Source organism: Ailuropoda melanoleuca, chromosome 8 (genome assembly GCF_002007445.2).
Source record: "Ailuropoda melanoleuca isolate Jingjing chromosome 8, ASM200744v2, whole genome shotgun sequence".
Classification (NCBI taxonomy): domain Eukaryota; kingdom Metazoa; phylum Chordata; class Mammalia; order Carnivora; family Ursidae; genus Ailuropoda; species Ailuropoda melanoleuca.
This window is the reverse complement of record NC_048225.1, coordinates 128279290-128289648: the sequence shown is the minus strand read 5'-3', so window position 1 is coordinate 128289648 and position 10359 is coordinate 128279290. Positions and strand designations below refer to the sequence as shown.

The window sequence follows — 10359 nt, the reverse complement described above, 5'->3', positions numbered from 1 at the left end:
GGGGGATGGACCGGGAGGAGGCGCAGGGAAGTCAGGAGGCACTGCAGTCGGCTGGAGACTCGGGGAGACCCCCAACCAGAGCGCAGCCCGCCCTGGTTAACTGTCCTGGCCTGAGGGCCCGACGCCTGGGCGATGGAGTGGAGCGAGAAGGAGGGGGATGCCGCCCCCCCCCCCGCGCGGTCATCCTCTGCTCCGTCCCCGCGGATACTTCCAGGCTCGGGCGCCGGGCACCGAAGGCCCTGGCGCAGCGCCCCCTCAGGATGGTGGGACAGGGTCTCAGCTCCCCAGGACTGACGTCTTCGCTTCTCTGGGGCCTAGCTGACCGTCCACCCGGTGCCAGAGCGCCGAGTGGTCACGGCCCGTAGGGTCTGGCGGAGGGCATTCTTCTTGGGCCCCCATCCCAGGCCTGAGCGGCCAACGCACCCCTCACCCTGATGCTGATGCCATCATAAACCCGGCGGAGCGAGCGGGAGGGAGCGCGGGAGGAGCCCGGGGAGGGGAGAATTGGCCAGGAAAGAGGCTGACACCAAGTCCTCCTCGGAACTTTCACTTCCCGCTGCTGTATCGGGCCAGGGGCCGGCAGGGCAGGCGCGGGTGGGCTGGCCGAGGAGAGAGGGCCATTGTGGGGACGGGGGTGCTCAGGGAGGAAGCTGGGCTGTGGCGAGCGGGTGTGCCTGACTGGGTACGAGGGGTGTTTAGGGAGGGGTGTTTGCACTGCGCACCCAGAAATGGGCGTTCCCGGCAGCTCCGCTGTGAGGACAGGGGAGGGCGAGTGGGCACCGGGCCACAAGGCTTCGCCCAGGCCTGAGAGGGGGCCTGCGTTCCTAGGGGGATGATTGCGAGGGAGTAGGAAAGGGGGCTCCCGGTGAGAACCTGGCATTGGCCTGGGGGGCTCAGGGAGGGGTCGCAGGCAGGACATACAAGGTGGGGTGCTGGGATGAAAGCTGGGAGCCGCAGAGAAGACCCTTCCCTTCCCCTTCGGGATTCTCCTTTAAGTCCCAGCATGCAATGCAGAAGTCCTTCAAGCAGAGGAGGGCTGGGGTGCCCAGTGAGTACCAGCTGTGCCCCGCGCTCCTGCCGGCTCTCTCAGCACTCTTTCGGGGGCGTTCTGGGGGCCCTGCAGGTGGCACTGAGGAGGAGTGGGCGAGGCCAGAGAGGGCCCGGGGTGGACCCTCGGAGCCCCAGATCCTTCAGGACATCCCCATACTCAGCCTCGCAGAGGTGTTTCAGGTGAGCGTCTCTCTCCCCTCAAGTGAAGAAGTACACCCCTGCCACCCCACAGAGCTAAGTGGGGTGAGGAGCAGGTGAGTGGACGCCTGTGCAGCGTGGCCATCCCGGGGCTGGCTGCCCCTCCTGCCACCCCCCAGCACCTGGCTTCACTTACGCCCTCAGCATCTGCTCCCACATCTGCTGGCCTCCACCCCACCCAACCGTCCATCTCCACTGGGGAAATCCTGAGTCCAGACTTGCTTTCTTGGTCAGCTTCTGTCAGTTTTCTCCGGGGGAGGGGGGCTTGGAGAAGGTCAGGGCCTCACCAAACATCCCCCCGTCCCCAATTCCAAAGCTGAGTCAGAGGAAGGGCTGGGGCCCGTGCTGGGTCTTCCATGATGCTTCCTCTCCGGGCAGGAAGCCGAGAAGGGGCGGCTCAGATACCTTCCTTGACCTCCTCACACAACCCCCCAGAACAATGCCCCAGGCCGGGCAGGGCTTCCTGGCCCCTCCCTTGGGACCCCCCCACCCCCACCAGTGATCTAATCGTTGGTGCTCTCCGAAGGGCCTGAGGCTTTCTGGTTAGAGAGGATAGGAGCTTCGGGCAGGGCCGGGAGGTGACATGCCCTCCGCTGCCCACAGACCAAGCTGCCCGGGGCCTGGCAGATCCAGCTGGAACTGGATGGCGAGAGTCATGTTCTGGAGCTGCTACGGAACAGGTGAGGACGCTAGCGCTCACGTGAGCGGTGCAGTAACGTGGCCAACGGCCGTACGGTGCAGACCAGCTCTTGACCGTCTGCTGTCCTCCGAGCGGCCTGTAGGCACGTACTACTCCGTGTCACTGTTCTTGCTTCCTACATGAAGAAGTCCAGGCACAGAGAGGCTAAATAACTGGCCTGAGGTCACACAGCTAGGATGTGGTGAAAACCAGATTAGAACCCAGATAGCCTGGCAGAGTTCGGGACCCAACTACTACACTCTGCTGCCTCTGGGGGAGCCTGGCCCCCAGCTCCCCCAACCACCTCCAGGCCTCAGGCCATTACTGCACACCTGCCCCCCCCCAGGGAGGCAACGGTCACCGCCTTGCTCTTTCTTCCCAGGGAGCTAGTCCCAGGCCGCCCGAGCCTGATGTGGTACCAGCCTGACGGCACCCGTGTGGTCAGTGTCGGACACACTCTGGTGAGTCTCGTGCCCTGTTTCTGGCCTGAGGGAAGAAGGGGTGGGGCCCCCTGGAGGGTGCCATCCCTACAGGATGTGGGGGGACACAGCATATCTTCACCAGCAGGCTAGCCTCCTGGTCTCCAGCCTGGCCTTCAAGGTAGCACTGCTGTTTCTCTGCTAGGAGAACTGCTGCTACCAGGGAGCGGTGCAGGGCCACGCCGGCTCCTGGGTCTCCGTCTGCACCTGCTCGGGGCTCAGGTACAGCGGGCGCATCCTGTGGGGGTGGGGACAGTGAGGGGGCATGAGCCTGGAGCTCAGAGGCTTTCTGACGTACTGGATCTTCCCAGGGGTGTGGTGATCCTGTCCCCAGAGAGAAGCTACACCTTAGACCTGGGGCCTGAGGACCTTCAGGCTCCCCCGAATATCTCCCGGATCCAAGACCTCTTCCTGCCAGGCCACACTTGTGCCCTGAGCTGGCATACATCTCTGCGCACTCAGGCTCACCTGGAGCGGCCCCAGGGCCAGCGCCACAGCCCCTCTCATCGGGTGAGGATGAACAGCCGGGCTTCTGTTGTTCCCGAGGGCCAGGCCCCACACCCTCAGAGCCCTGTGTTCCCAGAACCTTCTAAGGAGCAACTGTCCACCCCACTGTGTGAACATAATCTCCTTTCCTCTCCCAGCAACCCTGGGGTGGGGTATGTGCTGTCAGTAGCTCCATTTCAGTGAGAAAACCAGCTCAGAGAGGTTAGTGACTTGCCCAGAGTCCTGCGACTAGTGAATGGTAATCCAGGATTCAGGTCAGGTACTTGACCCAAACTGCACACCTGTCCTAAGATCCCGAGCGCAGAGAGCCCTCACTTGGCTACAGATAATACAGTTACCAGTCATAAAGCAGCATGCGTCCGATCTCTTAATTTATAAAATGGGAATAATAGGGGCACCTGGGGGGCTCAGTCAGTGAAGCGTCTGCCTTCGGCTCAGGTCATGATCTCAGAGTCCTGGGATCGAGCCCGGCGTCAGGCTCCCTGCTCAGCGGGGAGCTTGCTTCTCCCTCTCCCTCTGCCCCTCCTCCTGCTTGTGCTCGCTCACTGTTTCTGTCTGTCTCAAATAAATAAAAAAAAATCTTAAAAAAAACCCCAACAGGGATAATAAAACTACTTACCTTTCAGAGTTCTTGGGGAGATTAATGGAATCTATCTATCTGCACGTACAGTGCTTAGAACCGTGCCTGGGGGTGATAAGTATATGATGGTGTCGGCAATTATTTTTTTATTTATTTTTAAAAGTTTATTTATTTATCTTTGAGTAATCTCAATAGCCATGTGGGGCTTGAACTCACGACGCCAAGACCAAGAGTCACACACTTTACCAACTGAGCCAGTCAGGTGCCCCTATTCTTTTCTTTTTCATTCGGAAAAGGCACTGAATTTGGAGCCAGGAAAGCAGGGTCATAGTCCCAGCTGCATGACCTACTTCTGGGTCCACCTCGGGCACGTCCCTGGCGTCTCAGGCTCTCAGTGGTTCATCTGTAAAATGGGCTCTTTGCTCTCCTCCGCTTGGCCACCCAGGGTGGGAGTGGACGCGGTCCGGCAGCCCTGTGTGGCTGCTGGCCGTGAGCAGTGGTGAGCCCGAGGGTCCTCCTTGCCCACAGCGGAGGCGGGACGTGGTGACAGAGACCAAGACTATTGAGCTGGTGATTGTGGCCGATCATTCAGAGGTGAGCTTGCTGGCCCCTGCCGCTCCTCCCCTGACCCACACCTGCCCTGCCACCTCTCCCGCTCACTTCTCTGGCCCACAGGTCCAGAGGTACCCAGACTCCCAGCACCTACTGAACCGCATGCTGAGAGTGACCTTCCTCCTGGACGCTGTGAGTGCCGGGCGGGGCAGCGCGCTGGCAGCCCTCCGGCCACAGGGGCGCCTCTCCTGAGCCCCCACTCTTGCAGTTCTTCCGGCCGCTGAATGTGCGGGTGGTACTCGTGGGCCTGGAGGCCTGGACCCAGCGCGACCTGGTGGAGGTCAGCCAGGACCCAGGTCTCACGCTAGACAAGTTCCTCCGCTGGCGGCGGAGGGATCTGCTGCCTCGACTGCCCCACGACAGTGCCCAGCTGGTGACGTAAGCCCCCGCGCTCTGCCCTGGCCTGGCCAGGGTCACACCCCACTCCCTAGCTGAGGCCCTGAAGCTCTGGCCCCCTCAGCGTTGGGCCTGACCTTTGACCTCACAATCCCACAGCGCCACTTCATTCTCTGGGCCCACGGTGGGCATGGCCATTCAGAACTCCATCTGTTCTCCCGACTTCTCGGGAGGCGTGAACATGGTGAGCTCCTTCAGGTCTCCTCCCTATTCCCAATTCCGGTCCTCCCAACGGGAGGGCCGCTGATTCACTGAAACCCCTACAAAGTCACCAACCCCAAAGCTGTGGGCATGGGGGCTGGGCTGTATGACGTGGCCTCTGCTGTCGTGGGACCCTCTCCTGGGGCCAGCTCCCCGCTTTACCGGTCTTCACCCATGAGGGCTTCCCACTTCTCAGGGGACAAGAGGGGGACTGCAGCCCAAAGAAGAGAGGTGAGTGCCCAGGGCCACACAGTACAGGAGGGGAACAGAGCTGAGCGAGCTCCCTGGTTTCCCGCCACCCAGGCCTGAGCTCTCCTCCTACTTCAGAAGCAAGTAAGGAGGGAGGCGGTGCTGAGTGCCCAGGAGGTCAGATGAGGAGAGAGCGGGGGCAGCCAGGCTGCTGCTGGAGCTGGGGTGTCCCCTCCCCAATGCCAGGACCACTCCACCAGCGTCCTGGGACTTGCATCCTCCATAGCACACGAGCTGGGCCACAGCCTGGGCCTGGCCCACGACTTGCCTGGGAACAGCTGCCCCTGCCCAGGGCCGGCCCCCGCCAAGAGCTGCATCATGGAAGCTTCCACAGAGTGAGTCGCTGCGGGGTAGGGGTGGGGGTGGGGGGGGGCAGCAGGGCCGGAGGCCGCCCGCAGCCCCAACCTTTCTTGCCCCCATCCCCAGCTTCCTGCCAGGCCTGAACTTCAGCAACTGCAGCCAGCAAGCCCTGGAGAAGGCCCTTCTGGAAGGGATGGGCAGCTGCCTCTTTGAACGGCTGCCCAGCCTGCCCTCGCTGGCCACTGTCTGCGGGAATACGTTCGTGGAGCCCGGCGAGCAGTGTGACTGTGGCTTCCCGGATGTGAGCCCCGCTCCCGAAGCCTGGCCCCACCCACTTCTGGGCGGTCACCCTGGCTCACTGCCCCTCCCGAGCCCCCCCAGAGCCCCTCTTGTCCCTCTTGTCCGCGGGGACAGCGCATGAAATGTGTGGCTCCAGCTTTTACTTGGTGTGTGCGTCCCCAAGTGCAAGGATAGGGGTGGGCTCTCAGGCTTCGCCTGCTCTGATGCCTGGTCCCTCCGCCCTCAGGACTGCACCGACCCCTGTTGTGACTACTTCACCTGCCAGCTGAGGCCCGGTGCCCAGTGCGCGTCCGACGGGCTCTGCTGTCAGAATTGCCAGGTGCACGCAGATGGACCAGCCAGCCACCCACAGCTCACCTGCCAGGGGTCAGGGTGGAAAGGTCATTCCAGCTCCCAGGGCCCTGGCTGGACCTGCCTAGCACCCACACTGATGCTCGCTTGCCCCCACAGCTGCGCCCGGCCAGCTGGCAGTGCCGTCCTTCCAGAGGGGACTGTGACTTACCCGAGTTCTGCTCAGGAGACAGCCCCCAGTGCCCTCCCGACGTCAGCCTGGGAGACGGCGAGCCGTGTGCCGGGGGCCAGGCTGTGTGCGTGCAAGGCCGTTGTGCTTCCTATGCCCAGCAGTGCCAGGCTCTCTGGGGGCCCGGGGCCCAGCCCGCCTCACCGCTTTGCCTCCTTGCTGCCAATACTCGAGGGGATGCCTTTGGGAGCTGTGGGCGCAACCCTAACGGCAGCTACGTGTCCTGTGCCCCTAGGTAAGTGAGGGACCTGGATTCTCCTCTGGCTTTGCGGGAGCCTTGGCCTGACCCTGCACCTTCTCCCTTACCTCAGAGATGCCATTTGCGGGCAGCTCCAGTGCCAGGGGGGGCAGGCCCAGCCTCTGCTGGGCTCAGCCCGGGATCTGCGCTGGGAGATGCTAGAAGCCAACGGGACCCAGCTGAGGCTGAATTGTAGCTGGGTCCACCTGGACCTGGGCGACGATGTGGCCCAGCCCCTCCTGACTCTGCCTGGCACAGCCTGTGGTCCTGACCTGGTGAGCAGTCCCAGCTGGCAAGACCAGAGGGAGGGCTGTCTGGACAAGCAGTGCGCAGGCCTCAGTGTCCCCCAGTGTAGGTACAGACTCTCGGGGGGTCCGATGCGTGCTTCCAACAGAGCTGCATCCTGTCATCCTGCGAGCCCTAGTTTCTCCGTGTGTAAGAGCAGGGTCGTGGCCTCCCAGGGCCAATGATGCTTTGTGAGGCTGTGACCTTGGTTCTTCCCCTCGGGCAGGTGTGCATTGACCGCCAGTGTCAGCCCACGGATGTCCTGCGAGCCCAGGAATGTCGAAGCAAGTGCCACGGGCACGGGGTGAGCAGGCGTGGCAGACACGGAAGGGGGCAGGGAGCCCCCGGGGAGGTGGACACACACACCTAACCCTCGCTCCACTCCTTGCTAGCCGGGGAACCGGAGGCAGATTATTAACCACTCTGAGCTCAGTTTCCTCAGCGACCCAGTGGGCACCCTGGGGTCCAGGAGATGAGTGTCAGAGGGTCTGGCACAGCGCTCGGCATGGAGAAGGCGCTCAGGGCTGGTTCGATTTCATTTCCTCGGGCAGGGACACAGGCTCCCTCTCTCCACCCCGTCATCCCCGGCATACCTTCCAACTGTGGACATGGGAGAACCTGAAAAGTTGGGGACAGGGAAATGCGGCCCCAGAGTGTCGGGCCCCTCATCACTCAACCTGTACCCCTAGGTCTGCGACAGCACAGGACATTGCCACTGTGAGGAGGGCTGGGCGCCCCCTGACTGCACCCACCGCGTCAGAGGTAGCGGGGGCGGCGGGCAGGGGCAGCTGGGAGGGCCACGGTTGGCTTACCCTTTACCGCCCCCCCTTTCTCAGACCCCTTCCTGTTCATTTCACCTCCACCCCGCCCTCCACCCCTTCCTGGGTATCGGATTCTTAGCCCTGTCCACTTTCAAAGCCGCCTTCACCCCACAGCAACCAGCTCCCTGACCACAGGGCTGCCCCTCGGCCTCCTGTTGGTGGTGGTCCTGATGCTGCTGGGGGCCAGCTACTGGCACCGTGCCCGCCTGCGTCAACGGCTCTGTCAGCTCAAGGGACCCAGCTGCCAGTACAGGTACCGGCCTCCTTGCTCCCAGCTCCCTCAACGGCTCTGCTGCAGAGCGCCTCTGCCATCCCATCCCCACTCGCTCTCCAGCGCCCGACACCGGGCTCTGACCCCCGGCCCCTTGGACCAGCCCAGGCACACCTCACTCCCCTCCCTGTGCCCTGTAACTCCTCACCTCACACCCAGACCCACGGAGGGCAGCCGGGGAGCCAGGACCACCTCTGCCCAGGAGCCCCATGCTACGGAGGTAGAGGCCTCCCTCAGGCTCACCAGCACCCCCGCCCCAATTCTGACTGGGCCTGGGCCACACTTGAGCCGCTCTCCAGCGGGCTGCAAAGGGTCAGCCCCACTCAAGGGTCGCGTGTGGGTGGAGAGCATGGTCTGAGGCTGGGCCCTCTCCCTCCTTGCTTTTCTCCATGTTCAGGGCAGCCCAGTCTGGTCCCCCAGAACGCCCAGGACCCCCGCAGAGGGTCCTGCTGATGCCAGGGGCCAAGGTAAGTCATGGATACCAGAGGAGAGAGGCCCCGCTTTGCCCAGGCATCCAGCGTGGGCCCTGGGGTGGGGGTATTGAAGGCCCTAGACCCAGAAAGACTTCCATTGCCCAAGAGTCCGTCAGAGGAATCAGGGCCAGCCCTCCCCTACGCTCCCCTGGCTACAGGCCCAGAAGCAGAGTCCAGCCTGGAGTGGGGAGGGGCAGTCACCTAGAGGGGGATCTGCTGAGCTCTTTGAGCTGGCCGAGCTGCTGGCTCTGAGAGGTGGGTCTGCTGGTGCTCCCAGCAGGGGCCCCTGGAGGACAAGGGGGGTGGTGCTCAGAAATGGCCTTCAAGATGACACGACCTGACGAGGCCCAGGTCACCACGTGTGGAAGGGCTGGCGAGGGCCCCGTGAGCCCCTGGAGCTGGTGACGGGTGTGTGTGGAGGTGGTCTGCATGCTTGCTCCACCACTTGTCACCCCCTCTGCATGCAACTGAAGAGCCGCATGCATGGTCCCCCACTGCCCCTGGGGCCCTGGCTGTCCTCCCCAGGCACTAACCCCTCTCCGCCCACATCTGTCTCTGTGCCCCCCCCCCCCACCCGGTCCTGCCTGTCTGCTCCTCGGGCTCTCTCAGCAGGCTAGTATTCTTGGCTTCCCGGCACCCCCCTCCAGGCCACTGCCTCCTGACCCTGTGCCCAAGAGACTCCAGGTAAATCCAGGCCAGGTCCCGCCCTGGCCCAGGGCAGGTGGGAGGCTTGGCGCCCAACTGCAGTTCTCGCCCCTGCTCCCTGCCAGTGGCACTCTTCATTAGGGGACCACAGTGCCTCTTGGCCTTCAGACCCTCAGAGCCCCTGCCTCAGCCAAGGGTGAGCCTCCTGCCTTGGTTTCTACCACCACCTGGTGGTCAGTGGCAGGACTGCAGCTGGCCAGGGACACCGCTGTGACCCATACCTTCCCCCCTGAGGCTTCTGCTGGCAGGCGTCCAAGCCCGGTGCGCATGTCCCCATTCTTTCCTGCCCCCTGGCTAACTTTGCATGTCGAACTGAACCCCTGGAGAGAACCACCGCATGCCCACTTGGCCCAGGCTGTGCTCTCACAGCGCCGCCCCTCTCTCTGTTCAGGCTGAGCTGGCTGACCGGCCCAATCCCCCCACCCGCCCTCTGCCCGCTGACCCGGTGGTGAGGCACCCGAAGGTAACAGTGTGGGGAGAGAAGGGCGCAGCCTCTCCCCACCCAGGGCTGTCGTGCTAATAGCCCTGGCAGTGGTGTCCATGGTGAGATGCCCCCTCTGTGCGTGCAGACACACACCCTGGTGTCCTTTGACGGTGACAGGTTTGTTTGGAACAAAGGTGACCTCTAGAGCCGGCCCCACAAGCTGGTGTTCCCCAGCAACAGGGGTGGGCAACATGACATTCCCTCCCAAGCCAGCTTCCTGCTTTCTCTCTCACTCTCAGGGGCCTGCCAAGCCCCCACCCCCGAGGAAGCCACTGCCTGCCAACCCCCAGGGCCGGCGCCCTTCGGGTGACCTGCCTGGCCCAGGAGATGGAATCCCGCCCCTAGCGGTACCGGCCAGGTAGGCGACAAAGGGTGCGGAGGATGCCTGCGCAGCGCCAATGGTCTGGGGTAAGGGGGACCTCTGACTTTTTTCTCGATTTCACTGCACCCCAGGCCTGCGCCGCCGCCCCCAGCAGCGTCCTCGCTCTACCTCTGACCTCTGCTGAGGTTCCGCTGCCTGCAGCCCGGACTTAGGACTTCAAGAGGCACACTGGCCCCTGGAGTCCCCCGCGATGACCGAAGGAGCCAGAGCCTGGACACAGCGGAGCAGGCACCTTAAGACCCCGGGGCACCTCCACGCGCCGACGAGCAGCACCCTAGGGACCCGCCCACGCAGTTGCTGCTGGGAGGGGCTGGGCGCCGGACTGGGCCGAGGGAGGTGCACACAGCCTGTCCCTGATCTGGTGCAATAAACGTGAGGTCTGGGGAGCGTGCCTTGGACTTTGTCCGCCCAGGGGAGGCCGGGTCGCCCTGCTGCGGTTCCAGGTCTGGCCGCCAGGAGGCGCTGCCGCCTCGGACGAAGGCCGGCGAGGGCGGGCGAAGACTCCCACCCAGACTGGGTCCGCGTGCGTGTCCCAGGGATGCTCGCGGCTGGTTTCTGCTCAGTCTGGGACGACTGCGCAATCCAGTATCACAGGGATTTGTAAAACCCCGTGCCACCCCCAGTCGCCA

The 10359-nt window shown here is 63.5% G+C and overlaps 1 protein-coding gene across 10 annotated transcripts; it reads left to right on the top strand.

Annotated features, from left to right (window-relative positions):
* The first annotated feature begins 917 nt into the window (after positions 1-917).
* Positions 918-10117, top strand: ADAM15 (ADAM metallopeptidase domain 15). Of its 10 annotated transcripts, none has more exons than XM_034667514.1 (22): positions 918-1230; positions 1852-1928; positions 2310-2388; positions 2552-2628; positions 2718-2916; positions 4022-4087; positions 4169-4237; positions 4314-4483; positions 4601-4685; positions 5138-5286; positions 5378-5552; positions 5778-5870; positions 6002-6306; positions 6383-6584; positions 6821-6898; positions 7284-7356; positions 7551-7668; positions 8084-8153; positions 8769-8843; positions 9256-9327; positions 9588-9706; positions 9802-10117. In XM_034667514.1, the coding sequence occupies exons 1-22, from the start codon at positions 1009-1011 to the stop codon at positions 9842-9844; spliced, it is 2616 nt and encodes an 871-aa protein (XP_034523405.1). In that variant the 5' UTR covers positions 918-1008; the 3' UTR covers positions 9845-10117. The 10 variants fall into 10 exon arrangements, 9 of the variants coding, with proteins under 9 accessions (XP_034523405.1, XP_034523406.1, XP_019658595.2 ...); XM_019803036.2 differs by having other exon boundaries at positions 950-1230; positions 7530-7668; XM_019803037.2 differs by having other exon boundaries at positions 994-1230; positions 7530-7668; positions 8772-8843.
* The last annotated feature ends 242 nt before the right edge of the window (positions 10118-10359 follow it).

Coding starts and splice junctions, on each gene's coding strand:
- ADAM15 (XM_019803036.2), top strand. CDS start 1,009: ATGCAGAAGTCCTTCAAGCAGAGGAGGGCTGGGGTGCCCAGTGAGTAC. Junction 7,669..8,083: donor GGACCCAGCTGCCAGTACAG/GTACCGGCCTCC, acceptor CTCCATGTTCAG/GGCAGCCCAGTCTGGTCCCC. Junction 8,154..8,768: donor TGCTGATGCCAGGGGCCAAG/GTAAGTCATGGA, acceptor GGGCTCTCTCAG/CAGGCTAGTATTCTTGGCTT.